The following is a 27,898-nucleotide window of genomic DNA, read 5'->3' as shown; positions in this document are numbered from 1 at the left end:
GGCAGGCTAGACATGAAGTCATCCGCTCCGGGAGGGGCGGAGGAATGTGGGAATGAGTGACGGGAAAGTAGTGTAGTCCAGGGCGCAGTGCGCAGGCGCTGATGGCTGTGTGACCCGCACATCATATGCTTCCTGCATCCAGTAACTGGGAGCCGCCTGCGGGGCGGAGACTCCTTCATGTGTCACAACCAGGAAGAGAAGAGCCTGCTGGGTGTTGTTACAGCTCAGCTGCCGAAGGTACTCCGGGCTCCTGGGGGGCCACAGTGCTGCCTGGGTGTGCAGAGGGCTCAACCTCCACTGGTGAGTACTTAAATACCCCCCTATGTGGGTACATGGCCTTACCTGTGCTTCAGCAGCTCTGTCCCAGCGTGGCCCTGTCAGCATGCCACTGCAAGTCCCAGGGTGGCCCAGTCAGCATGCCACTGCAAGTCCCAGCGTGGCCCAGTCAGCATGCCACTGCAAGTCCCAGCGTGGCCCAGTCAGCATGCCACTGCAAGTCCGAGCGTGGTCCAGTCAGCATGCCACTACAAGTCCCGCGTGGCCCTGTCAGCATGCCACTACAAGTCCCAGCGTGGCCCTGTCAGCATGCCACTACAAGTCCCAGCGTGGCCCTGTCAGCATGCCACTACAAGTCCCAGCGTGGCCCTGTCAGCATGCCACTACAAGTCCCAGCGTGGCCCTGTCAGCATGCCACTACAAGTCCCAGCGTGGCCCTGTCAGCATGCCACTACAAGTCCCAGCGTGGCCCTGTCAGCATGCCACTACAAGTCCCAGCGTGGCCCTGTCAGCATGCCACTACAAGTCCCAGCGTGGCCCTGTCAGCATGCCACTACAAGTCCCAGCGTGGCCCTGTCAGCATGCCACTACAAGTCCCAGCGTGGCCCTGTCAGCATGCCACTACAAGTCCCAGCGTGGCCCTGTCAGCATGCCACTACAAGTCCCAGCGTGGCCCTGTCAGCATGCCACTACAAGTCCCAGCGTGGCCCTGTCAGGGTTTGGCTACAAGTCCCAACGTGGTCCACTGCGAGTCCCAGCGTGGCTCTGTCAGCTTTCCGCTACAGGTCCCAGCGTGGCCCTGTCAGGGTTCCACTACAAGTCCCTGCGTGGCCCTGTCAGGTTTTGGCCGCAAGTCGCAGCGTAGCCCTGTCAGGGTTCGGCCGCAAGTCGCAGCGTGGCCCTGTCAGGGTTCGGCCGCAAGTCGCAGCGTGGCCCTTTCAGGGTTCGGCCGCAAGTCGCAGCGTGGCCCTGTCAGGGTTCGGCCGCAAGTCGCAGCGTGGCCCTGTCAGGGTTCGGCCGCAAGTCGCAGCGTGGCCCTGTCAGGGTTCGGCCGCACGTCGCAGCGTGGCCCTGTCAGGGTTCGGCCGCACGTCGCAGCGTGGTCCAAAGCGAGTCCTTGTGTGACTCTGCCAGAGTTCCACTATAAGCCTTGTGCACCCTACACACTGAGCGATATTCAAGCATTTTTCAGTGCCCATGTAGCCGGAGGCCAGTTGCACAGGATAAACTTGTAGCACATTTGCTATGTCTTGCAACTTACGTGGACGAATCGTCGCTTGGAGCAATATACTGTATACAGATGGAGCCACTCTCATTCAGCGGGGGTTTGGCGGATGGATCGGCAGCCCCTGGCAGCCGCTGTAAGGGGACTCGCGCAGATGAGACACTCGCCGTCCCCTTCTGACGGGGCTCCCTAGCTGTCCGCCGGTCCTCGCCGCCTCCCCGAACCCCCCCCCTAACCCTGCCTGTCTCGCCGACCATCGAATGATGTGAAAGGCACACGCACATCTAAGGTTACTCAGAACAACCTTAGATGTGCGTGGGCATTCTGAAGGAAGTGGGCGGTCAGCTGACATCCGGCCCCCCGCCCACCAGCCGCAATGTTTAGTGTGTGCACCCGGCAAACAATCTGTTCACCTTGTCCTTATGCACACGCGCATTGCAAAAACGTCTCGCTCGCATGCAAATTTGCATGCAAGTGAACGTACCAGAATAAGGTACCTAGTATAATAACAAAGTCTTGGTCCCATTCTTGTGTGCCTCTAGGTAACGCAAGTGTGCAGACAGTATTGTTAGGTTGCCGAATTTCATGTTGCTCCTAAGAAAATATTATAGTTCTGATTAAGCCAAACCGGTTTTAGTGAAAGGAGGGATATGTTTGAAATTTGAGTTCTATTTGCAATTGTGATATAGACAGGTTTGTGTTAAACAGGTTACGCTTGGGAGAGTGAACTGGTTTGGGTTGTACAGTATTTGGAGGGGGAAAATTGCTTTATCCATGTCATTTGTCTTTATGTTTTGTCAGATAACCTGCTTGGTTAAAAAGACCCAGGGTACAACTACCTCCTGTTGTAGTGTGTGTGTGTGTGTGTGTGTGTGTGTGTGTGTGTGTGTGTGTGTGTGTGTGTGTGTACATCTTCTGGGGCAACTTGAGATGTGGAACTGTTGTAACATCTATGTATGGGTCTTTAAGACTGAGCAATAAACATCTTGCCTTCAAGATGACAGTTTCTTCATCTTGTGACTGACAGGAATATGACGAGATTAGTACCATTCTCTGTTTTATGGTCATCTGTAAAGTAAGTATAGACTATTCAGAGCGAAGGCTGGAGAAATCATTATCTGGTCCATCAATTTATTTCTCCTTCGTGCCTCTGCATGCGAGGAGATGTGTAAGCGAAAAAACATATCCACTCCATTCTAGTGGGTATCCGGCAGATGGGACAGATACCAGACAACATTCCTCAATGTACAGTGTCGCGTGTTTACCGGAATGTGTCATGGAAGGCATTACCACCCGCTGAGGATAGCAAAGTGGCCGATCACTGGTCCTTAATGATCAGAGCAGTAGGGGGGTTTGAAATATGAAAGTGATAGTGAATTTGAGTTTCTCTTAACGTGCAGAATAACAAAGATCACCTAATAGCAAGTGGGCAGGGTCCCTGGCCTGCAGGTGTTTTTTTAAATATATTCATGTGAATGTTAAAGCTTGTACCTGCTATGAAGGCTTTGGGGATGGCAGGGAGGCAGTGGGCGACAAGGGGGAGGCAGAAATCTGACTTTTGACTTCTCAGATCTCTAAAGCCCCGTACACACGGGGAGATATATTGCTGAGCAATATATTGCCCAGTGTCTCCTTTTCATCAGCGACCAGAGATGGTCGCTGATCAAAGGGAACCTCTGCTGGGGGAGCCGCAGAGGTAATCAGCTTGCTCCTGCGACCAGCGATTACAATGGAGCTGAAAACGGGAGCGCGAACCTGGAGGTGCACACTTCCATCACTGGCAATATGGTCGCCAGTGACCATATTCCCAGCGATTTCAGCCCCTATCACCCCCGTGTGTACACAGCTTTAGTCAGTGATGCGAGGAGTCTGAAGTAACAGACCATTCATCTGATTTCTCAGACTCCTTGGATCACTAACTAAAAGATCAGAGGAGTCATCAGCTGGATGGTCTGCAACATTGAGCCGCGACCCCATGCTGAGATGGTCGTGACCTACTTTGGGGTCATGTTTACAGTTTGATCTGTTTCATTCTACCAGATTAGCTCCTCTCTGTACCTCTCTATACAATTATCCCCCTATCCCATTCTGCCTGATTCTACCCAATTACCCCTCCTCTATTCCATTCTACCCATTTACCCCTCTCAAATCCATTCTACGCAATTATCCACACCATGGGTCTTCAAACTGCGGCCCTCCAGATGTTGTGAAACTACAAATCGCAGCATGCCTTGCCACAGTTTTGCTATAAGGGAGTGTTAAAACTGTGGCAAGGCATGCTGGGATTTGTAGTTTCACAACATCTGGAGGGCCGCAGTTTGAAGACCCATGATCCACACTATCTAATTCTTCCTAATTACCCCCCATTCCATTCTAAACATTTATGGTCTATTGCATTCTACCCGTGTACCTGTCTGTATTGTATTGTACCCGATTACCTATGTCCATAATTCACTAGAAACTAGTACCCCTTTTCCTCCACCAAAGTTCTGAGTCTGATCCGGAACTTGGAACACAGTTCCACGCCAGGTCAGACCTTGGACCTTTCCCGGGTGCAATGTATTTTTGCCAGTGCTTGATGTCCTCCTAAAGTGCAAGGAAAACGGTCAGATTGGGACCCTGGGGTGTTCCCTCGATCCCATCAGTCCACACCACCTAATAGAAGTTGCCCATGTCCCGCTAGTGGCAAGCCCAGCACTATGTAAGCAGTTGGGCACACACCTTTACCTGCCCCGGTGCTGCTGTCTGCATACCATTACAGACACCAGCGCTGATCAGCATAATGATGGGTGATCTAAGTTTACCAGTGCTGGTCGGCTCTCAAGCTTCTGGTAGCTTTGTGAATGAATGATGTCATCTCTATTGCATCATACATGATGTGGAGGCCAGATAATGCCAGAATAACACCTAAACCTAGTCTGGTCTCCTACAGGTATTAGAACCCTGTGTGTGCATGGCGCAATCTGTCTGGTGCGTGTGACTCAGTTTCTGTTACGACATTGTGTAGACACTTTCTATAATTAGCCCACAGTGGCGTCACCTCATCACATGCTGAGCAATGCGTGTGAGCTGCACCTGTATACCTGCCGGCTCCCAGGTGACACATTCAGCAGTCATTAGCCATTAGTATATCCTGCTTATACACTGCATCCACCCAGGGCGTAAACTTACCTCTGTAATAGAATCTGCTTGGTTCCGTTGGGCCAGTACCATGGACTACGGCTGCAGGAGATAATTACTGACATCAGCAGAGCTGGATCTGACCAGTTTGGTGCCCTAGGCAAGACCCAAATTACTAATTAGAATTTAATGTTGAGCCTGCCCAGATGCCCCTAGGCACTTGCCTGTACTTCATATGCCTAGGGTTGTCTCTGGGGTCTGCGGGTTACAGGATCACAGACACTATACAGTATATAGGGATCTTACATAGTCTAAAACCCTATACATTAATGAGTCAGCAAAACAGTGACTTAAGCCCTGTACAAACAGGGCGGTTTCAGCCATAATCACCGCTGAATGACCATATCCCCATGTACGGGTCACCAGAAGCACGCTCCCGCGACAAGCCCTGGGGTGGTCGCTGGTTGGAGGAGCATGCTCTTGTTTTTATCAGCGAACATCTCTGGTTGTTGATGAAAACGGGACACTGAGCAATATGATTGCTGAGTAATATTAAGCCAGTATTGCTCAGCGATCATATTGCTCCATGTGTACGGAGTTTTACAGGTGAATACAATATATAGAGGACAAGTACAGTGGATATAACCAGGAGCGGACACTGACATAAGTATCAGGGGGGCAGAGTACAAGGGATCGGCAGCACCCTATTACAGAGTATATAACCCAGGAGACCGTGACTGACAGCTGAATACACTAGAGGATAAGTACAGGGCACATAACCATAGCTGCATCAGCAGAGGGCACTGACATAAGTATCAAGGGGCAGAGAACAAGGGATCGGCAGCGCCCTATTACAGAGTATATAACCCAGGAGACAGTGACTGACAACTGAATACAATAGAGGACAAGTACAGGGCACATAACCATAGCTGCATCAGCAGCGGACACTGACATAAGTATCAGGGGGCAGAGTAAGATCCGCAGCACCCTATTACAGAGTATATAACCCAGGAGACAGTGACTGACAGCTGAATACACTAGAGGATAAGTACAGGGCACATAACCATAGCTGCATCAGCAGCGGACACTGACATAAGTATCAAGGGGCAGAGAACAAGGGATCGGCAGCGCCCTATTACAGAGTATATAACCCAGGAGACAGTAACCTGCAGCTGAAAACTATAGAGGACAAGGGGTGCCGGACGGGATCCCGACAGTCAAAACCCCGACACTCGGGGTCCCGACGGCCACCGGCTATTCTCCCTCGTGGGGGTCCACGACCCCCATAGAGGGAGTATAGAATAGGTGGCGAGCGCAGCGAGCCACCGTGCCCTCAAGGGGCTTTGTTGCCCTCGCCATGCTATCTGAGTTCGGCCAGTCGGGATCCCGACTTTGGGCTAATGACAGTCGGGAGCCCGACTGTCGGAACCCTATCCCACACCCGAGGACAAGTACAGGGCACATAACCATAACTGCATCAGCAGAGGACACTGAAATACGTATTAGTGGCAGAACACTGCAGTATTTGGTGCCGTCAAAGATGGTTTAATAAGAGAAGGAAAAGCACATGAGGGAAGAGGGCCCTGCTCGTGTGAGCTTACATTGTAAAGGACAATCTGCTAATGTACTATGGGCCTTATTCTAGTTCACTCTTTTTGACAAAATCTAAACTCTCTCTGCACAAGTTACACCTGCCTCACCTGCAGGGCACATGGTTTTGTCCATCTAAGAAGGATTTTGTCAGAAAGAGTGAACTAGAATAAGGTCCTATATGACAATTGACAAATTGGTTAAGTCCGACTGATTTCGCAGATTTATCCGAACATTAGTTTATGTCGATTTTCCAGCATTTGGGAGGAGATGGTAGATTTTCAGATGAATCTTTTGTGAATGCATCAGGTCCACTATAGGAGGTAATAAAACAAAATAAGGAATAAAACACCTCATTGATACAGATCTTGGAAAACACAATATTATTTAGCATCGTCCTGGTCATGGATCAGCATACTAGTAATACAGACACGCGGGATGTTAAAGAAGACGGCTGTGGGGGGGGCTTATTTTTTGCGATAGTAAGGAAAATAGCAGAATGCAACCACAGATAACACAACATTTACTCCTCCCCACCACAGGTTATAAAATATGTAATTGGAGCTGAAAGTACAGTTGCCGTGTATGTCAGTCATTTATATACAATCAGAATATTTCTGTCCGGGTGGAAGTGTCAAGATGGCGAAGTTACGTTTTATTACACCAATATAATGCGTCCTAACCATACAGTTCCTTATTTTGGGGTATCAACTGTCGCAATTCCAACAATGATTTCTCGACTGACAGGGGCTAGTTTCCCTCGTGGGGGTCCATGACCCTCATAGAGGGAGAATAGAACCTGTGGCGAACGCAGCAAGCCCGCAAGGGGCTCCGATGTGCTCGCCCCCCTGTCGGACAGTCGGGGAAACGACCATCGGGGGGGCATACCACACTCCTACAGACGGGAGCAAGCTCTTAAAGGGTGCAGAGGAACTACCTCCTGAGTTCGCAGGCTGAGTCACCAGTCACTGGTCATTATTATATATAGATTATTAATGATTTATTTGTGGGAAGCCTGTGACATTTCCCAGCTGATTAATACAAGGGCCAGTGTGTACATAGTGCTGCAATAAGCTCAGCTTTGTGCAGCAGTATAACAGGGAACAATGGGAAGGAACATGCAGTATAATCCCCTGTGCCCGGGATCTGGGATCCCCTCGCCATCATGCGCTCTGCCCACTGTAATAACTTACACCTCCTGATGACAATGGTGCCATTATTATCTGCATAGTACAGTATTTCTTTTCAGTGGCAAGCGGGATATTTCTGGGTGGTGGTATAGCTTCGAGTCATGATGACGTGTAGGGGTCATCTTACTGGGTTACTAGCATCTTATTACTGGGAAACACACCATATGGGACTGGTCCATGTTGGAGTGGGTGGAAGCTGTTCTGTATTAATAGCTAATGTTAATTATTATGTATTATATTTATTAAAAATGCGGCCAGACTCACAAAATGAAACATTATTATTGTGGCATTAAGGATTTTTTTTTTTTTGGGGGGGGGACCTATATGATTGGCATAGGGATGGCTAAATTCTTCTCTGGCATGGCTACCACATTAAGGTTAGTAGGCTAATGTCTTCTGTAGGTGGTGTTAGCTGACCCTGCGTTATGTGGCCCCTACCGCTGCACGCCCCCTCTCCCTATATGCTGATATGAGGTTTTTCTCTTTTGTTCCATCCCAGTATTGGCTGGGTAAATAGGCCGCTTGTTGTATCCAATAGGATGAAAGCAGTTGTCTGCCTGTAGGAATCACAGCTTTGGTTGTATGTGTATCCTATTGGATACAGATCGCTGGGGCATGCAATCCTTGTGGACCCTAATCACCAGGGAGGGCTTGCTGGAGGGTGCTGCGGTCCCTGCTCCAGGGGAAACGCAGGGCCACCTAGTAGCACCTTAGTAGTTGGTATGATTACCTAGTGGGGTGCTGGTATGGTAGTGTGTTGGCATGATTACTTTGTGGGGTGCTGGTATGGTGGTGTGTTGGCATGATTACATTGTGGGGTACTGGTATGGTGGTGTGTTGGCATGATTACATTGTGGTGTGTTGGCATGATTACTTTGTGGTGTGTTGGCATGATTACTTTGTGGGGTGCTGGTATAGTGGTGTGTTGGCATGATTACTTTGTGGGGTGCTGGTATGGTGGTGTGTTGGCATGATTACATTGTGGGGCGCTGGTATGGTGGTGTGTTGGCATGATTACTTTGTGGTGTGTTGGCATGATTACTTTGTGGGGTGCTGGTATGGTGGTGTGTTGGCATGATTACATTGTGGTGTGTTGGCATGATTACTTTGTGGGGCGCTGGTATGGTGGTGTGTTGGCATGATTACATTGTGGTGTGTTGGCATGATTACTTTGTGGGGCGCTGGTATGGTGGTGTGTTGGCATGATTACTTTGTGGGGCGCTGGTATGGTGGTGTGTTGGCATGATTACATTGTGGTGTGTTGGCATGATTACTTTGTGGGGCGCTGGTATGGTGGTGTGTTGGCATGATTACATTGTGGGGCGCTGGTATGGTGGTGTGTTGGCATGATTACATTGTGGTGTGTTGGCATGATTACTTTGTGGGGTGCTGGTATGGTGGTGTGTTGGCATGATGGCGTAGTGGCATACCTTCTCCTAACAAGGAAACTTTTCCTTTATTTTCACCTACAGGAGAATCACATTTGATTGGAAGAAAATAATCCCACCAAGATGACCCATTGGTTTCATCGTAACCCGCTCAAGGCCACCGCTCCGGTCTCTTTTAACTTCTATGGGGTCGCATCCACCCCAGCCGCCTCAAAGATATGCAGGTGATGTTTTATTATTTATTTATTTTTATTTGCAAAACAGTTTTATTGAAGGGAAAGTTACATATAAAATAACAATTCACACTTCACATTTCAAAGTTTACATAGATGTTACATCCCAATTATAAAAAAAAAAAAAAAAGAAATTTATTTTTAGGGCATATGTTAAATATTAGGCACATAAAAATTTACATGGCATGAGAGAAGCAAAGGAGCTGAAAAGGAGTGATCAGAGGTTAATTCCATCATGTTGTACTATATGGTGTATTGGAAACTGCCGCAGAATTTTCTTAGTTTCTAATGGTAGAGTTGTGATATGTGGCAGCCAAATGTCAAAGAATTTTGCGGCTCGTTTTTCTTTTTGCAAAGAAATCTCTGACCAGTCCGTTGTGAATAAAAAGGATACCCTAGAGTACTAGATACCGGGGTAGGCTGCTAATTTATTAAGTAATTTAATGTTACCACTGGTTAAACCCTGTCTAATGTCTGCTGGTATAATGCCCCATAGGGCCCGTTTGTTACTGACTGTAAAGGGCAGGTGTAGTTCCTGGTTTATATCATTTTGTAAAGCGTGAACCAGCGGGCATGTCCATAGACCGTGCATAATATCCGCCTCCAGTGCACCACACGTAAAGCATGCTGATGACTCTGCTTTACCTATTATATATTTAAGCTTAGGTGTAAAGTAGACTCTGTGTTGATTTATCTCTACATAGGACATAGAGGTTAATTGTTTATTCAATACTTGATAAAGCTGAGAGGAGAGCTTTCATTGAGAGGTCAGGGAAGTCACGCTGCAGGTGATGATATGGCAGATAATAATATGAGCCGTCCTGGTGTACAACACACACATATATATACTCATGACTAAGTACATTAGCTGCTGGTTCATTTCCTTTCCCAGATCTACCCCCAATTGGTTTAGTTTCCTCATTGTTGTTAACATAGTAATTAAGGCTGAAAAAATACATTAGTCCATCGAGTTCAACCTATCTGACTTGTAACTACTGATGTGAGTAAGTCATATCTATAGGATTCCCTTAGTGGACAAAAATGCATCCAGTTTGATTTAAATTTATTAACAGTAGTTGCTGTAACCACCCAACCGGCAATGAGTTCCAGAATGTTACTGCTCTAATGGTGAAGAATTCTCTTCTTAATTCAGTACGGAATTTCTTTTCCACGAGCCTCAGTACATGCCCGCGTGTCCTAAGTATAGGCCTGTTACTGACCAATCATCTCCCAGTTCCATATGATTCCCAATCCTGTATTTGAACATACTAATCATATCCCCTCCCAACCTCCGTTTCTCCAGTGAAAACATATTCAGCCTGGTTAACCTATCTTTGTATTCTAGTGATTTGAGACCTTTTACTAACTTAGTCGCCCTTCTCTGTACCTGTTCCAATTCATTTATGTCCTTTTTAAGGTGCGGTGCCCAGAACTGAACACAATATTCCAAGTGTGGTCTCACCAATGCCTTGTAAAGAGACACTATCACATTGGTATCCCTGTTCACTATTACCCAATTTTTCATCTATGATGACCCCCAAGTCCTTCTCTATGGCAGAATTCCCTGTAATAACTACTCCATTTAGCCTATAAATAGCTTGTTCATTTATGTCACATATCCCATATCCCCTACAGTGATCTGAGGACTACGCGAGCGCGGCTCCTGGAACTACTCATAGACGTAACCTGTAACCATGAGATGATGAAGAACGCCAGCGACGCCTACTTCTCCCTTCTACTGGGTGAGACTGGTTCCTCTGTCATTGCTGGAGCCTTATTGCTGTCCTACCTGTCTGACGCATGTCCCCTGAATATTAGGCTTTATTAACGCGCTGGACGGAGGAACCCAAGACAACAAGCTGCGCTACATCCAGAACTTCAAGTGGACGGACACCCTTCAGGGCAATGTCCCAAGGTAGGCTCCAGATTCGCTTCATCTCCTGCTTTCCATTAGAGATGAGTGGTTTGGATTTACCTGGTTATCAAAACGGGATCTTATTGGCTATGGGATGTCACCTGTTTTGGATGACCAATAGGATAAAATCCAAACGCGCACTAATTTGGATTTAAGTACTTAATCAATCGCTCATGTCTACTTTCCACACGACTTTCCAGGCACCATGAAAATTCTATCATGGCGCACTTGTGTTTGTGTAAAGTCTCTGGTTCCCCAATAGTCTTTTTATTAGGATGAAATAATTATAATAGTTCTACTTAACTTATCATTAAATAAAAGGCCTGGTCAAGCTTTCGTGGCACGCACATAGTTATTCAGTATATAGTGATTACATATACCCCGCTGCATTCCTGGCCCCCCGGAGTCTTCCTATGGGGCCCGGTGATGCAGTGTTCCTCCACTGACTGGATATACAAGTTACATTACAATAGGCCATTGTACATCACGGCTTGGATACTGATGGTAGTGTCTCGTTACTGTAATGTTAAGTTCTGTGTTCTGGATTTGTTGCATTGTTCTACGTAAAGGAAACAATGGTAAATATCACGGATTCGTCATTCGCTCATTCCATGTCCTTCCAATTCCTATTCCCAGGCTTGGCATCCAAATAATAGGTCAACATTAATAAAAGGTCGGCATATGAAAAGGTCGACTTGAGTGTTTTTCCCTTTTTTGTTGTTCAATTTTTGTGACTTTTTCATACTTCCCATCCACGTGAACTCTGATTGTGAACGGCCTGAAGCATGGCGAGCGAATCGCTACACTAATTGGGGTTCCATGTTGACAAATGTCGACATTGGTACTAAAAAGCTTAAACTCATGTTGACCTTTTGCGTGCTTCACCCTTTTGTGCAAGTCAACCTATTGATTGTGGACGTAGACACTGTAGACCTTTCTATCCACACCCCTTAGGTTCACTATGGTACTTTTTCATATGTTTCAAAATAATATCTATACTGCCACCTGCTGGTCAATGTCCATGTCTGTACACATGATATTGGTCCCGATTCAGCTCTGTACGCAGGGCTGCAAATTCACAGCCCTACTGATTTATTGGAGGACCTCCATAGGGTGTTTATCAGCCAGTGTACGGCCTGAGATCACAGCGCACGCACGGTCCTCCAATAAATCGGTAAGGCTGTGAATTCGCAGCCCTGCGTACAGAGTTGGTTGAGCTCAGCTGTTGGGAGGGACACTGGTGTCATCAGCAGGCCCAATCTCCCCCCTGGCCATCACAGCACCGTAGCTGTGACTGCACATGTGACTGCACATGGGGGGATGGGAGGAGACACCCATTCGATGGTGAGTGTTTTCTAATGGATTTTCCCCTTCACAGCCAAGCACTGGGGTGGTTCACTCTGGTGGGGAGGCGTTCTACCATAGCCAGTTTATGCTGTGTGTCCTCCCCCCCGCCACAGCTCAACAGAGACTGCTCCACAGATGTATCGCCCCTTTCTGTAAAATGATAAATTGTCCTGTAAGCCTTAATGTGACACCATGACCCCAGCCAAACCATACAGAGGGAAGCCACAAGACAGCAGGTTGGTGGTGTCTATATCATTCTGTTACCGCTGCTGCCACTATGTGCCACAGTAAATGTATCCTATCTCTGTCACTTGCAGTGCCCAGCAGGATGCCGTGTTCGAGTTGCTCTCTATGGGGTTTAACGTGGCCCTGTGGTACACAAAGTATTCTTCCCGTCAGGCTGGGAAGGAAGAGTGAGTATGGGGATCTATGGGGCTGTATCAATGTATGTTGTACCTGTGGCCAAGTTCTGTATACTGTATATTGTACAGGTGTCACCATGTTCTGTATACTGTATGATGTACCTGTGTCACCATGTTCTGTATACTGTATATTGTACAGGTGTCACCATGTTCTGTATACTGTATGTTGTACATGTGTCACCATGTTCTGTATACTGTATGTTGTACATGTGTCACCATGTTCTGTATACTGTATGTTGTACCTGTGGCCACGTTCTGTATACTGTATGTCGTATCTGTGGCCACGTTTTGTATATAGTGTATGAACTTGAGGCTACGTTCTGTATACTGTATGTTTTGGCCACATTTTCTTTTATTAGGTTTGTTTTGTTGCCATTGTCCTATATGAAAGATGAATCTAAATGATTAAATGACAGTTTTCATACTTGTATCTCTACAGTGTCACCGAAGACGAGGCCAAAGAAGTGCACAGGAGTCTGAAAATTGCAGCCGGCATTTTCCGCCATCTGAAGGTGAGACAGATCAGAGCCCTGTCAGTCATACACGTGTATGTGCCTCATCCCTCAGAGCCCTGTCAGTCATTCCTGTCTATGTGCCTCAGCCCTCAGAGCCCTGTCAGTCATTCCTGTCTATGTGCCTCAGCCCTCAGAGCCCTGTCAGTCATTCCTGTCTATGTGCCTCAGCCCTCAGAGCCCTGTCAGTCATACACGTGTATGTGCCTCAGCCCTTAGAGCTCTGTCAGTCATTCCTGTCTATGTGCCTCAGCCCTCAGAGCCCTGTCAGTCATTCCTGTCTATGTGCCTCAGCCCTCAGAGCCCTGTCAGTCATTCCTGTCTATGTGCCTCAGCCTTCAGAGCCCTGTCAGTCATTCCTGTCTATGTGACTCAGCCCCCAGAGCCCTGTCAGTCATTCATGTCTGTGCCTCAGCCCTCAGAGCCCTTTCAGTCATGCCCGACTGTGACTCAGCCCCCAGAGCCCTGTCAGTCATTCATGTCTGTGCCTCAGAGCCCTGTCAGTCATGCCCGACTATATGCCTCAGCCCTCAGAGCCCTGTCAGTCATGACCGACTATGTGACTCAGCCCCCAGAGCCCTGTCAGTCATTCATGTCTGTGCCTCAGCCCTCAGAGCCCTGTCAGTCATGCCCGACTATGCATTGTTACAGAGGCAATAAATGTGACACGTGTTTATTTTTCCTTGTAATTTAGTATTTGTATTTGATTTGATTTAGGAAAGTCACATCCCGAAACTCATCACCCCGGTGGAGAAGGGACGTGATTTGGAAAGTCGGGTGATTGATGCCTACATCATTCAGTGCCAGGCTGAGGCGCAGGAAGGTACGGGGCATGTGTCACGTTATTCTGTGTTTCCCTCTCAGAGGAATATAGGCCTATCCATAAGTAAGGATTGTTGTAGTCTATACATAAATGTTCAGAAAAATGCAAACCTAGAAATCATGCGGGTAACAAATCTTCTTTAATTACATTGCATGTATACTGGTGCTTTGTTTCAGGTTATTTGATGCTATAATATCACAAACTAAATATTCATAAAACATTTTCATGTATTGCACATTACACTGTGCTGCAGGGGGGCAGATGTAACATGTGCAGAGAGTTAGGTATGGGAGGGGGTGTGTCTTACCTCAGAGCCACATTGCAGTCTAAAGCTGTGTACACACGGGGGCGATAGGGGCTGAAATCGCTGGAAATATGGTCGCAGGCGACCATATTGCCAGTGATGGAAGTGTGCCCCCGCGCGCTCCCGTTTTCAGCCCCAAGCTCCTGCGACCACCTGATTACCTCTGCAGCACCGCCGGCAGAGGTTCCCTTTCATCAGCGACCATCTCTGGTCGCTGATGAAAAGGAGAAACTGAGCAATATATTGCTCAGCCATATATTGCTAGCAATATATGGCTGAGCAATATATCTCCCCCGTGTGTACGGTGCTTTAGACTAATGGTCCCATACACTAGTATCATATAGCCCATTTTCATATGATTTTGAACCATCAGGACAATAAATCGTGTGAAGAAATCGTACAACCATTTATTTCAATCCAATCTTGGGATTGACATGACTGCCACAAGGATTTGTTGTATCCTGGGGCAGTGAATGCATTGTATACAAAAGGACCACATACAATGTATTGTTTGCAATCCTAGCCACCGTGGTATTGAATGCGAGGCTGCATGAGGTACCTCAGATAAGACGATGGGGCTTTAAGCTGCCCAGCATGTGTGGGCCGTATGCAGAAGCAGCTGGTAACTGAGCAGCAGGGTTACACATGCTGTGCTGTGGGGGGCAGATGTAACATGCAGAGGGGCATGTTCTAGCAACTATACATTCAACAACACCTCAGTGAATCTAGTGGCTAACACAACAATATAGAGATGGTACACAAGTAGTAGCCATATATACCAATACACATTTTTTTCTTTACTCACAATCTATAGTTTTGAATATTTCATTGACAGATTATTCAGGTTTTATTAAAGGTCGTATTTTATGATCTACAAATTATGCTTAGTGTAGCCACAAATAATGTGGATGGGGGGGCGAGACGTACGGGGAGAAATAGGGGGGGTCGGGCAGATGCGCAAGACACTCGAGACCCTAACAGTGAGGTGGGCAGGAGATGACGGGCCTCCTGTGAGGTGGGCGGGAGATGACGGGCCTCCCGTGAGGTGGGCGGGAGATGACGGGCCTCCCGTGAGGTGGGCGGGAGATGACGGGCCTCCCTTGAGTTGGGCGGGAGATGACGGGCCTCCCTTGAGTTGGGCGGGAGATGACGGGCCTCCCGTGAGGTGGGCGGGAGATGACGGGCCTCCCGTGAGGTGGGCGGGAGATGACGGGCCTCCCGTGAGGTGGGCGGGAGATGACGGGCCTCCCGTGAGGTGGGCGGGAGATGACGGGCCTCCCGTGAGGTGGGCGGGAGATGGCGGGCCTCCCGTGAGGTGGGCGGGAGATGACGGGCCTCCCGTGAGGTGGGCGGGAGATGACGGGCCTCCCGTGAGGTGGGCGGGAGATGACGGGCCTCCCGTGAGGTGGGCGGGAGATGACGGGCCTCCCTTGAGTTGGGCGGGAGATGACGGGCCTCCCGTGAGGTGGGCGGGAGATGACGGGCCTCCCGTGAGGTGGGCGGGAGATGACGGGCCTCCCGTGAGGTGGGCGGGAGATGACGGGCCCTCCCGTGAGGTGGGCGGGAGATGACGGGCCTCCCGTGAGGTGGGCGGGAGATGACGGGCCTCCCGTGAGGTGGGCAGGGGATCAAGTGGATAATGTGTCCTTGGGGTGGGTACAGCCCACACCCCACACAGTGTGTACTCCCTGTGTGGGGTGGGGGCTGGAGACTACTGTGGGTGCTTACAACCACACACATAATACATCTCGGAAGGAAGCTGCTGGTTGTAGGTGAGGAGCTGGAAGATGAGGCACTCTGCGGAGGTATACGAGGTTCAACCAAGGCATGCTGACCTATGTTTCTGCAACCGCTATTCCCATGGAAGGCATTTATTTATTACCAGCTATTTATATAATGCACACATATTCCGCAGCGCTGTACAGATAGCATTTTGAACAATCTATATTCCCTAACACATGCACACTAAGGTAAATTTTTTGGGGAAGGGGAGCCAATTAACCTACCAGTATATTTTTGGATTATGGGAGGAAACCGGAGTACCCAGAGTAAACCCACACAAGCACCATATACAAACTCCACACAGTTAGGGCCATGGTGAGAATTAATCTCAAAACCTCGGCGTTGTGAGGTGGTAATGCTAACCATTACATTATCTGTGCTGGCGATCCTGGCTGGATAGTCTGGTGTGGACTGGGGGTAATTACTTTTTTTGGAATATATATATATAGATAGATGTGTGTGATATATATGTATATGTATGTATTTTTTCATTAATTATACTTACTGTATGATAATTACTATTTCTTGATTTATATGTCAGTTACACAAAAAAATTGCACTGTTTACAACCACAAATGCATTATGGGTATATTACTATGTATGTCCTCCCTTCTGCACCGACACAGTAGCTGTAGATGTATTATTTAGGTCTTTACCAGCAGGAGAATTATTATTATCCGTCTGTGTGTCTGCCCTCCCCCCCCCCCCCCCCCTTTTCCTCTGCATGACATGTAAGTTGTCTTCCATGATTTAGCACTGAATAGGACCAGAGCCCACTCCATGAATGTGACCTCTCGGGCCCCACACTGGAGTAGATGAGGCAGAAGTGTCCGTGACGTTCCCTCTGTGCTCCAACCACCGGCCTTGTGCGCACCCCGGTCACTCAGCCCTTGTTACACCCGCACTCACGTCATTCTCTTCCCTTTGGGTGGGAATACCAGTGTAGATGGAGAACCCAACATTTCGGTCAGGTGGGACCCAGTTTCCCCAGAACAGGTTCCTCTTCCCCCTCTGTTGCTATATTGGAATGGGCTGGGGATACAGTTATGTGGTTACGGAAGTGATCTGATATATAAGCCAATCTGGTTATTTTGCGCAACGTCTCTACTTTCTCTCTCCAAGACTTCATACAACTCTCATCACATGTCTCAAATTGTGGCCCATCGCTTACCCCAGCCGCACTTCCCCACGGCCCTTTCTCTCTGTCCCATGCAGTGGGGGCCTTGTTATAGAATATTATATAGACTGAGTTCTACAGTGTGCGACCCTGGAATTCATACATTAGAATTATTGTGGCTTTTGTTGGTTTTAGTGTATTACTAAAAATGTATCTGTATGTCCTCTTCCCCTGTACGCAGTGACCATTGCGCGAGCCATCGAACTAAAGCACAATCCGGGGTTAATAGCAGCTTTGGCCTACGAGACGGCAAATTTCTACCAGAGAGTCGGTAAGAAAACTGCTGCAACATCTCATTGGTTATTTCTCGGGGTGCTGGATTTACCCTGTGATAGGAGCATTAAATTCAGGGTCAGGGTTGCCCACATGCCATCGCATTCTGCCATAGTTACAGCCAGTAGACATTATACCCTGCTGTACATCGTTCCTTTGTCCCCGGCTGCATGGCGGTCCTGCGATTCTCATTCCCGCCTCTCTGCAATGACCTGAGGCTTCATCCTGCTGCAGTCAGTCCTGAGGCTGAACTGGCATAACAAGGTGTCAGACGATCATTCCTACATAGGCGCTGTGCACTGAAGGCGGTTTGCGGGACCCGTAGGCAGAAATGCGGGCTGCACAGAGGTGGGCGTATTCCCAGGATCCATCTGATTTTGCACAGATCTCTTGGAGCACACGGGCTGGTGCAAATGCTCCTACTGATGACGGACAGGAGCGGGGCGGCCCAATAGATAAACAATTACATTTCCGTGCGCACCATTTGATTGGTGGATTGCATGTTGTGTTCCTGTGGTAGGGAAATGGGGCGACAGGGAGCAGAGAGGGATATACGGTATAATATATGAACATATTCCTATCGCTGTTGTGATGAATGAAGGTATTGTGGTAACAGTGTGAATTGTGTATGTTGTAGATCACACACTCACCAGCCTGGACCCCGTGTACATCGCTAAGTGGAAGAGTTACACACAGCTGAAAATGTGTTTCTATATGGCCTATGTGAGTGTGGTACTTGGGGTAAAATTACGCAAACGTGCGGCCAGATTTCTTCTTGTATTGCTGTACATGTTCCTGACTAACGCATCTCCCCGCAGTCCTTCTGCTACCACGGGCAGACCTTGCTGGCCAGCGACAAATGTGGAGAAGCAATACGGTCTCTGGAAGAAGCAGAGAAATGTAAGTCTGGGCCGGTGGGCCGGGCAGGCAAGCGATGCGCTGTATTATAGAGAGCCATGAATAGTGATGCACTGACAGCAGCTTTTACTCATGGCAATGTATCACAGACCTCAATTCCCCTCATCCCAAATAGCCCCCCTTCTCTCACTCCCCTCGTTCTAGATCACCAACCTCATCTCACATCTCCCCTCATCCCACAGCCCTCACCTCAACCACCCCCCCCCCCCCCCCCCAAGATCACCCATCTCCCCTCACATCTTCACTCATCCAACGGTCCCCACCTCCCTTCAGACCCCCAGCCAGGATCACCAACCTTACCTGACATCTGCCCTCATCCTAGAGCCCACACCTCCTCTCACCCACCTCCCCTACATCCCACAGCCCCCACCTCCCATCACACCCCCCATCCTAGATCACCAACCTCACATCTGCCCTCATCCTAGAGCCCACACCTCCTCTTACCCACCTCCCCTACATCCCACAGCCCCCACCCCCCATCCTAGATCACCAACCTCACATCTGCCCTCATCCTAGAGCCCACACCTCCTCTCACCCACCTCCCCTACATCCCACAGCCCCCACCTCCCCTCACACCCCCCATCCTAGATCACCAACCTAACCTGACATCTGCCCTCATCTTAGAGCCCACACCTCCCCTACATCCCCCGGCCCCCACCTCCCCTCACACCCCCCATCCTAGTTCACCAACCTCACATCTGCCCTCATCCTAGAGCCCACACCTCCTCTCACCCACCTCCCCTACATCCCACAGCCCCCACCTCCCCTCCCACCCCCCATCCTAGATCACCAACCTCACATCTGCCCTCGTCCTAGAGCCCACACCTCCTCTCACCCACCTCCCCTACATCCCACAGCCCCCATCCTAGATCACCAACCTCACATCTGCCCTAATCCTAGAGCCCACACCTCCTCTCACCCACCTCCCCTACATCCCACAGCCCCCACCTCCCCTCACACCCCCCATCCTAGATCACCAACCTCACCTGACATCTGTCCCCACCTCAAATCTCTCCTCAGTCCCCATCTCTTCTGACATCTCTCACCTCACCTCTCTCCCCGTCCCAGAGTCCCCCACCTCACCTCACATCTCCCGTTATCCCATCTCAGAGGCCCCACCTCATGTGACATCCCCTCATCCCAGAGTCCCCCACCTCACCTCTCCCCCTCCCAGTATTCCTACCCCTTTTACATCTCTCCTCATCCCAGAGTCCCCACCTCATCTCACATCTCCCTTCATCCGCTCACATCTCTCCCCATCCCAGTTTCCCCACCTCCACTCATTTCCCTCATCCCATAGCTGCCATCTCAACTCTTCCCTCTTCCCAGAGTCCCCATTTCGCCTTACATCTTCACCTATCCCAGTGTCCCCACCTCACCTGACCCTCACATCTCCCCTCAATCCACCCCACATCTTTCCTCATCCCAGAGTCCTCACCTCCTCTCACACCTTCCCCCATCCTAGATCACCCACATCTCTCCCCATCCTAGAGCCCCAACCTCACATTTTCCCTTTTTCCAGAGTCCCCATCTCCAATCATTACAGAGCCCCAATTTCCCCTCACATCTTCCCTTATCACAAAGCACCATCTCCCCTCACATCTTCCCTCCTCCCAGTCTCCCCTCACATCTTCCCTCTCCCAGAGTCCCCTCACATCTCCCCTCATCCAGTTAGTGTGATACAAATGTCACCATTTCCCAGGTGTCTGCTTTTATGATGTCAAAATTTCAACCTTGTTGGCATCATGAATGTTGACCTTCTTGTGTCAACATTATGACTGTCAGCATTGTCTTTGTTAACTTCCTGCGCTGGGTTCTGCTAGATTAGTTGGCCGGGATGAATAGACCACACTATGGGTCTGATAATTACACAATGTACATAGGCACCGAGTGTAACGCACCTAGTAAGGGTTTATTGCTTCGCTTCTCTAATGAAGTAAACGTCCCGTGATGTCTGTCTCCTTGTTCAGTTTACGGAAAGGCAGAAGCATTGTGCAAGGAATATGGTCAGACGAAGGGTCCCGGTACCACCGCAAAGCCCTCGGGACACCTCTTCTTCAGGAAACTGGGCACTCTGCTTAAGAATACCCTGGAGAAATGCAAGCGGGAGAATGGATTCATGTAAGACGAGTGGCCTGGGCATGTTTGCATGTTACTCTTCAGTATATAATAATAGTGCTCTCAGACAATGTTCCTGCACTGTAGCGCTTCATTGCATAAGGGGTTATAATCAGATGGTTTTTGGGCAGGCCTGATACCCCAGATAGCAGATGATTCAGACGGCCACCGAGTGTTCTTAGCCCCGCCTACCATACGGATCGCTCACACGGTCCCAATTCATTAAGACGCCGAGCGAATGGAGTGGATGTTTCATGTGAACAACTCCTCCGTCTGTGGAAACCTCCCCATTCTCCGATAGTCGCCGACCATCGAATGATGGACCATTTTTCTGTATAAAAGCAGGGATATGGGCGGCCAGCTGGCATCCGGCTATGTCAGCTGTCCGCCCCCCACATGTGCGTCACGGCCGGATTACCATACGTATGTCCAGCGTTTTCATGGGAACGCCCTTGAAACCCGGGGTGTATGCATATGTAATGAGCCCAAACAGCCCTTCATGCCCCTCTCCACCCCCTGCTCGGATGGTTCCATACGTTCCTTTTCTGCACGGAATTCACACCGTGTTCAGACGTGCGAGGCATTCGCACATGCGCAGAAACGCCTCTGCACATGCGCAAACACAATACATCGTCCGACCGACCGAACATGCAGCCGTCCGACTCAATCAGAATAAGGGCCAAACAGACAAGTGTCCAATTTAGCAACCCTCATTTGAGAGGCTTTGCTCTCCTCTTGCCAGTTTTATGTCTTGGAAATAGATCACTGTTGCATTCAGCCTGTGCCTGGGAATTGCTGGTTTCATTAAAGCAAAAATCTCTCTTAGTTATTTCCAGAAAGTTCCCCCGGAGGCACCACAGTTGGAGCTGAAGGCGAATTACGGTTTGGTGGAGCCGGTGGCTTTTGAATTCCCTGCCATCAGCCCACAGTGGACTCCGGAGACACAGGCTGGGTTCGACCTGACAAAGAGGCCAAAGGATGACAGTGTAAGTATTCATTCTACCAAATAAAATCCAGTGGCATTGGGAATCATTTATCATATATGCTTTTCTCAATGGTTGAATCATTATTTAAATGGTCTTTCTCTAACGGGTATATATGTGGTGCAGGTTTAAAGAAGTGATAGATGTAGCTACAGGAGTAATTCCAGAGGACTGGAAAAGAGCAAATGTTGCACCACTGCACAAAAGTGGAAGCAAGTAAGATGCAAGCAACTACCGACCAGTGAGCCTGACATCAGTAGTAGGGAAATTGATGGAAACACTCTTAAAAGAAAGAACCCACACTTTAGTAAATATACCTTTTAGTCTCAGACATTAGGTCATCCAGTTAATAAAATAATCCTGTGTTGAATAGATGGGCCTTCTGGGGAGACTGTGTGACCAGCAAGATGTCAGAATAATGGTGTGTACACACACTTCGATTTGCTTTAGATTCGATTTTCCATTCGATTTCGCATTAGAAGTTCCATTCAATTTAGCATTAGATCTGTACTTTTGCATTCGATATCGAATTTTATTTACATTCAAGGCACAGTGTACACATTCGATTTACTGGATCGAATTCGATATTTCCTTGCCTGCCCAATCTATTTTTCTTTTCGCGCATTGAATCGAATGCAGATCGAAAGCATCTTAAAAACCATTCGAATTCGATTTTGCTTCAATAAGCAAAATCGAATCGAAAACCTGTCGAAATTGAAGCGTGTGTACACCCCATTAGGGAAGAAGCATGTTAGCATTATACAGTACGTAGCTTAATAAAATGTGATAAGTGTTCTAAATTGATCACAAGGAGAAGCTGGGTCTGCATTTTCATGCTTCAAAGGGACTTTTAAATTAAACTCTGATGGAAAACACACCTATATGCACAGAATAAGTTCCACATCTGTATACACCTGCCGCTTACCCCGGTGCCTCTTTCTGTAGTTTCATATAACCACCCAGTGCCTCTTTCTGTAGTTATAGATATATGCAATTATTAAAAGGCACTGGGTAGTTATATACAACTACAGAAATAGGCACTGGGGTAAGTGGCAGGTAGGTGTGTGTAACTACAGAGAGGCACTGTGGTAAGTGGCTGGTAAGTGCATGCAGCTACAGAAAGAGGCGGTGTGTAGGTCATGTAACTACAGAAAGAGTTACTGGCAGGTAAGTGCGGTAAGCAAATATAGATCTATGCAATTATTAAAAGGCACTGGGTAGTTATGTACATTTGCTTACCGCACTTACCTGCCGGTACCTCTTTCTGTAGTTACATGACCTACCCACCGCCTCTTTCTGTAGTTACACGCACTTACCCGCCACTTACCCCAGTGCTTCTCTCTGTAGTTACACGCACCTACCTGCCACTTACCCCATTGCCTCACTCTGTAGTTACACGCACCTACCTGCCACTTACCCCATTGCCTCTCTCTGTAGTTACACGCACCTACCTGCCACTTACCCCATTGCCTCTCTCTGTAGTTACACGCACCTACCTGCCACTTACCCCAGTGCCTCTCTCTGTAGTTATACGTACCTACCTGCCACTTACCCCAGTGCCTCTCTCTGTAGTTATACATACCTACCGGCCACTTACCCTAGCGCTTCTTTCTGTAGTTGCATGCACCTACCTACCTGCCACTTACCCCAGTGCCTCTCTCTGTAGTTATACGTACCTACCTGCCACTTAACCCCAGCGCCTCTCTCTTTAGTTATACATACCTACCTGCCACTTACCCCAGCGCCTCTCTCTGTAGTTGCATGCACCTACCTGCAAGTTACATTGTGCCTTCTATGTAGTTACATGCACCTACTTAACGCTCACCCCAGTGACTCTCTGTAGTTACACATACCTACCTGCCACTAGCCCCAGTGCCTCTTTCTGTAGTTACATGTACCTACCTGCCCGTTACCCTGGTGCCTCTCTCTGTAGTCACACGCACCTACCTGAGTGTTACCCCGTGCCTCTTTCTGTAGTCACACGCACCTACCTGAGTTACCTCGGTGCCTCTTTATGTAGTTTCCCATACCTTTTATACGAAGAAGAGAGAGGGACTGTTCTATGGGACGCACACTAGTACAATTTTAATAAAACTTAACTTTTATTGAGTTTATTTTCGAATTCCCTTTTAATATTCTGAGGGAAATAGCAGTGAAATTAAGTTAAAATCACGGAAACACACAAAAAACATGTAACATACACACATGTATAGTGCTCGAAAGGAGTAAAGAGGTGTATTTAAAACCACAGCTATGTATTGCTGAAAGATAGTGTCAATTATAGCACAACCCCTATAGAGTTACAGTTGTTACTTGTAGCCTTAATTGACTTGAATATCTGATGGCATTTAAGTTAGGGAGATTCCAAAGAGATTTATTGATGGATATCTTTCCAAACTTAGAATAAAAGTTTGTGCTTGAGCCAACACACTGGGATATTTTACCAGTGTGGCTCTAGTTTCCCCTTTGTTGGGGCTCAGTCTCCCACTTATTCTGGGAGGCTAGGTAGCTTTATAGGCTCCTAAATATACAGAAGTTGTTGCTGTGGATTTATTTATACAAATTGAGTACAATCCAACAGTACTTAGCTGCCACCTAGTGGTTGTTATCTAGCAACAAACATTCACATCAGTATATTAAAAACTTGTTCAGGTTAATATAGCTCTGTATTGCTCAGTGAATTTATTCTGGGCAATTAACCTGACAATATAGGTGCAGCCTATTTTCTATTACACTGCTACCTATCAGTCTCCACAAACTGCCTGCGCCCTTAATAGGTATGCAGTGCTGCCTTCTAACTGATCTCTACAGTGGGTTAAATCATCCTAACACATATTTTCAGCAATACAATCCTTCCTACACGTGTTTTACTGAATAAAACAGCTTTCTCCAGGGCCTTGAGAAAGCTGTTTTATTCAGTGAAACACATGTAGGAAGGATTGTATTGCTGAAATATGTGTTAGCATGATTTAACCCACTGTAGAGATCAGTTAGAAGGCAGCACTGCATACCTATTAAGGGCGCAGGCAGTTTGTGGAGACTGATAGGTAGCAGTGTAATAGAAAATAGGCTGCACCTATATTGTCAGGTTAATTGTCCAGAATAAATTCACTGAGCAATACAGAGCTATATTAACCTGAACAAGATATCAATATACTGATGTGAATGTTTGTTGCTAGATAACAACCACTAGATGGCAGCTAAGTACTGTTGGATTGTACTCAACTTGTATAGTTAAATCCACAGCAACAACTTCTGTATATTTAGGAGCCTATAAAGCTACCTAGCCTCCCAGAAGAAGTAGGAGACTGAGCCTCAACAAAGGGGAAACTAGAGCCACACTGGTAAAATACCCCAGTGTGTTGGCTCAAACACAAACTTTTATTCTAAGTTTGGAAAGATATCCATCAATAAATCTCTTTGGAATCTCCCTAACTTAAATGCTATCAGATATTCAAGGCAATTAAGGCTACAAGTAACAACTGTAACTCTATAGGGGTTGTGCTATAATTGACACAATATCTTTCAGCAATACATCGCTGTGGTTTTAAATACACCTCTTTACTCATTTCGAGCACTATACATGTGTGTATGTTACATGTTTTTTGTGTGTGTCCGTGATTTTAACTTCTTTATTTCACTGCTATTTCCCTCAGAATATTAAAAGGGAATTTGAAAATACTCATTAAAAGTTAAGTTTTATTAAAATTATACTAGTGTGCGTCCCATAGAACAGTCCCTCTCTCTTCTTCGTATAAAATGTTTAGTTTATGACTGTTGGGTACAGCACCCCCCAAATCTCATTGAAAAATAAGGGGTTCTCTCTAAAACAATTAATTTTCTCTTAAATCACATGAGAAAATAAGTTTAATTAGTGTGCAGGTCTGCTTCCAGCCACTTAAATGTGGCAATCCGATATCTAAGTTTCCCATACCTACCTGCTGCTTACCCCTGTGCCTCTCTCTGTAGTTGCATGCACCTGCTCCCCTCTCACCTCAGTACCTCTCTCTAGTTACACGTACCTACCTGCTTCTTACCCCAGTGCCTCTCTCTGTAGTCACTCACACACCCGCCCCGCTGCTCACCCCAGTACTTCTTTCTGTAGTTACACGTACCTACCTGGCAGTTACCCCAGTGCATCTCTCTGTAGTTACACGTACCTACCTGCACCTACCCGGGAGATAATAACCTTCTGGTCCTATCTCCAGGCTAAACCCAAGAAGGAAGAAGAAGTGAAACCAATGAAGGAACCGGACATAAAACCGCAGAAGGATAGCGGCTGCCAGATCTCCTAATCCGCCACAGAACGCTACATGGCCTTTATCTAGAAGGACAGGCGGCCATAGATGTATAGGAGACTTCATCTGTGTAACACTGACTGTATATAACTGGTATTGCGTAGACTGTATATACCCAGATGGATATATAGATGTACACGTGCGTAGCGTGTATACATACTGATCATACACATACGTGTGGCTTATGTTCCTTACTGTAACTACAAGCACAGGATCACATTTATACAGAGATTCATATTATTTAATATAAGATGTATTATTGCGTAATAAACGGCTGTAGTAATGTCTGTGCCCAGCCAGTGCCCGCTGTAAGACGTCTGTATTGTGTCAGTGACGTTTAATGAGAATTCTAACCAGAGAAAATGGAAGTACGGTATTTTTTAAATCTGTTTGCAGAGTCAAATATTCACATGTGGTGGTGGGGAATGAGCGCACGGCGCTTTGTTGCAGGCGGGGATCACTGTACATCTAATTCACACAAGATGCAGGCTGTGTTTTGGGTTATTTTGTTTAATGACCCATGTATTCGATCGGAAGGCGTGAAGACAGACGTGTGCACTTTAAAAGAATCTGCTGCCTTTGATACATGATAGATAGAGATATATATATATATATATATAACCAGGGTCATAGAAAAATATCTATATGATATTAAAAATATATATTATGTGTACCGTATACTCCATTCCTCGTTACCTGTCAGAGCATTTGGCCTATTGTAGAGAACGCCTGAAGTCTCTTGTGCTGCGTTGTATATATGAAGCATTAATACGGGGACAGTTGGATGCATTATAGGGTTAATTTGAACCTTTGCTGGAGTAAACACTGGGTGCGCCTCTTGTCCTCCTGCCCTGACCATAAGGGTCTCCTTGTGTGCTGAATGGCAGAGGCTTGGACATAGGGTGGCGCATGGAATTTAGCGCCTATGGTAATGAGCCCAGTGCTGACCTTGGTGCACTTCTGTGGTGATATCAGGGGCGGAAAGACACGCCAACAGAGTGGCTGAAAGAAGCCAAACACCTTCATCTATACATTGGTTCCCAACCTCGGTCCTCAAGGATCCCCAACAGTCTCCTCAGAGACTCACAAGTGAAGTAATTAACTCCACCTATGGATCTTTTAAAATGTGTCCTTGAATAACGAGTGCACCTGTGTACCTGCCAGAGGACTTGGAAAACATGAACTGTTGGAGGTACTTGAGGACCGAGGTTGGGACCCCCTGATATATACCCATAAGACGCGTTGTCTGGTAACCAAAAACAATGTCCATATATTAGCTCTGAGTTTCCCAATCGCGGTCCTCAATGCATCCTAACAGTGCAGGTTTTCAGCATAACCAACGTCTAGTCAGGCTCAACAGCCCTAGCGCTAGTAGCAGATCCAGTGGTGACCCACTTTAAAATAAGAACATTAACGTCGTCCAACATTCAATGTAGAGACCATTTTTTAATAAAAATAAAATGAATTTAAACCAGACTGTTTGAATTGCAAAAAAAAAAAAAAAAAAATTGGACTGCAAAAGGCTAAACCATCTGTGCTCTACCATGGATATTCTTAAAACCTGGACCGCTAAAATGCCTTGAGGGCTGCGTTTAGGAACCTCTGTATTAGGCAATTATCCTGTAATTGTGTAACCTGCAATGGGTGTTCCGACATCCATTATTCATCACTACATAGAAGGCAGCCATTTTGTCTGCTAAACCAACATTTATGTAACTGAATGGAAACAATGGCGCTACTGACCCATCACGTGACTAAAAGCGCACATGGTCTGGGTTTCTGCGGAACGCATAGGCTGCTTTCTCATGAACCAACATCATCAGACAACAAAATGGCCGACTGCAGCGAGGAGGCCGCAAACACTGTAATGGCGTTTCCTGGGGAATGCACATGCAGTTTTGTATATACCTCCCTGTATTGTCATCCCACAGTTAGCTATAGTGGCAGATAACATACATGTCATGTAAAATATATTGTAAATAAATGTGATTTCTTCTACTACAA

The 27,898-nt window shown here is 47.4% G+C and overlaps 1 protein-coding gene across 1 annotated transcript; it reads left to right on the top strand.

Annotated features, from left to right (window-relative positions):
- The first annotated feature begins 62 nt into the window (after window positions 1-62).
- On the top strand, window positions 63-27,898 carry BROX (BRO1 domain and CAAX motif containing). Its single transcript, XM_083175593.1, has 13 exons — window positions 63-300; window positions 8,874-9,013; window positions 10,658-10,764; window positions 10,841-10,937; window positions 12,602-12,697; window positions 13,146-13,218; window positions 13,936-14,041; window positions 17,486-17,575; window positions 18,215-18,300; window positions 18,396-18,477; window positions 20,466-20,616; window positions 21,440-21,599; window positions 25,805-27,898. The coding sequence occupies exons 2-13, from the start codon at window positions 8,913-8,915 to the stop codon at window positions 25,889-25,891; spliced, it is 1,236 nt and encodes a 411-aa protein (XP_083031719.1). The 5' UTR covers window positions 63-300; window positions 8,874-8,912; the 3' UTR covers window positions 25,892-27,898.

The sequence above is a fragment of the Crinia signifera genome, chromosome 3, assembly GCF_055691185.1.
Source record: "Crinia signifera chromosome 3, ASM5569118v1, whole genome shotgun sequence".
In the NCBI taxonomy this organism is placed as follows: Eukaryota; Metazoa; Chordata; class Amphibia; order Anura; family Myobatrachidae; genus Crinia; species Crinia signifera.
Note: the sequence above shows the minus strand (reverse complement) of the source record. Positions and strands in the feature narration are given on the sequence as shown.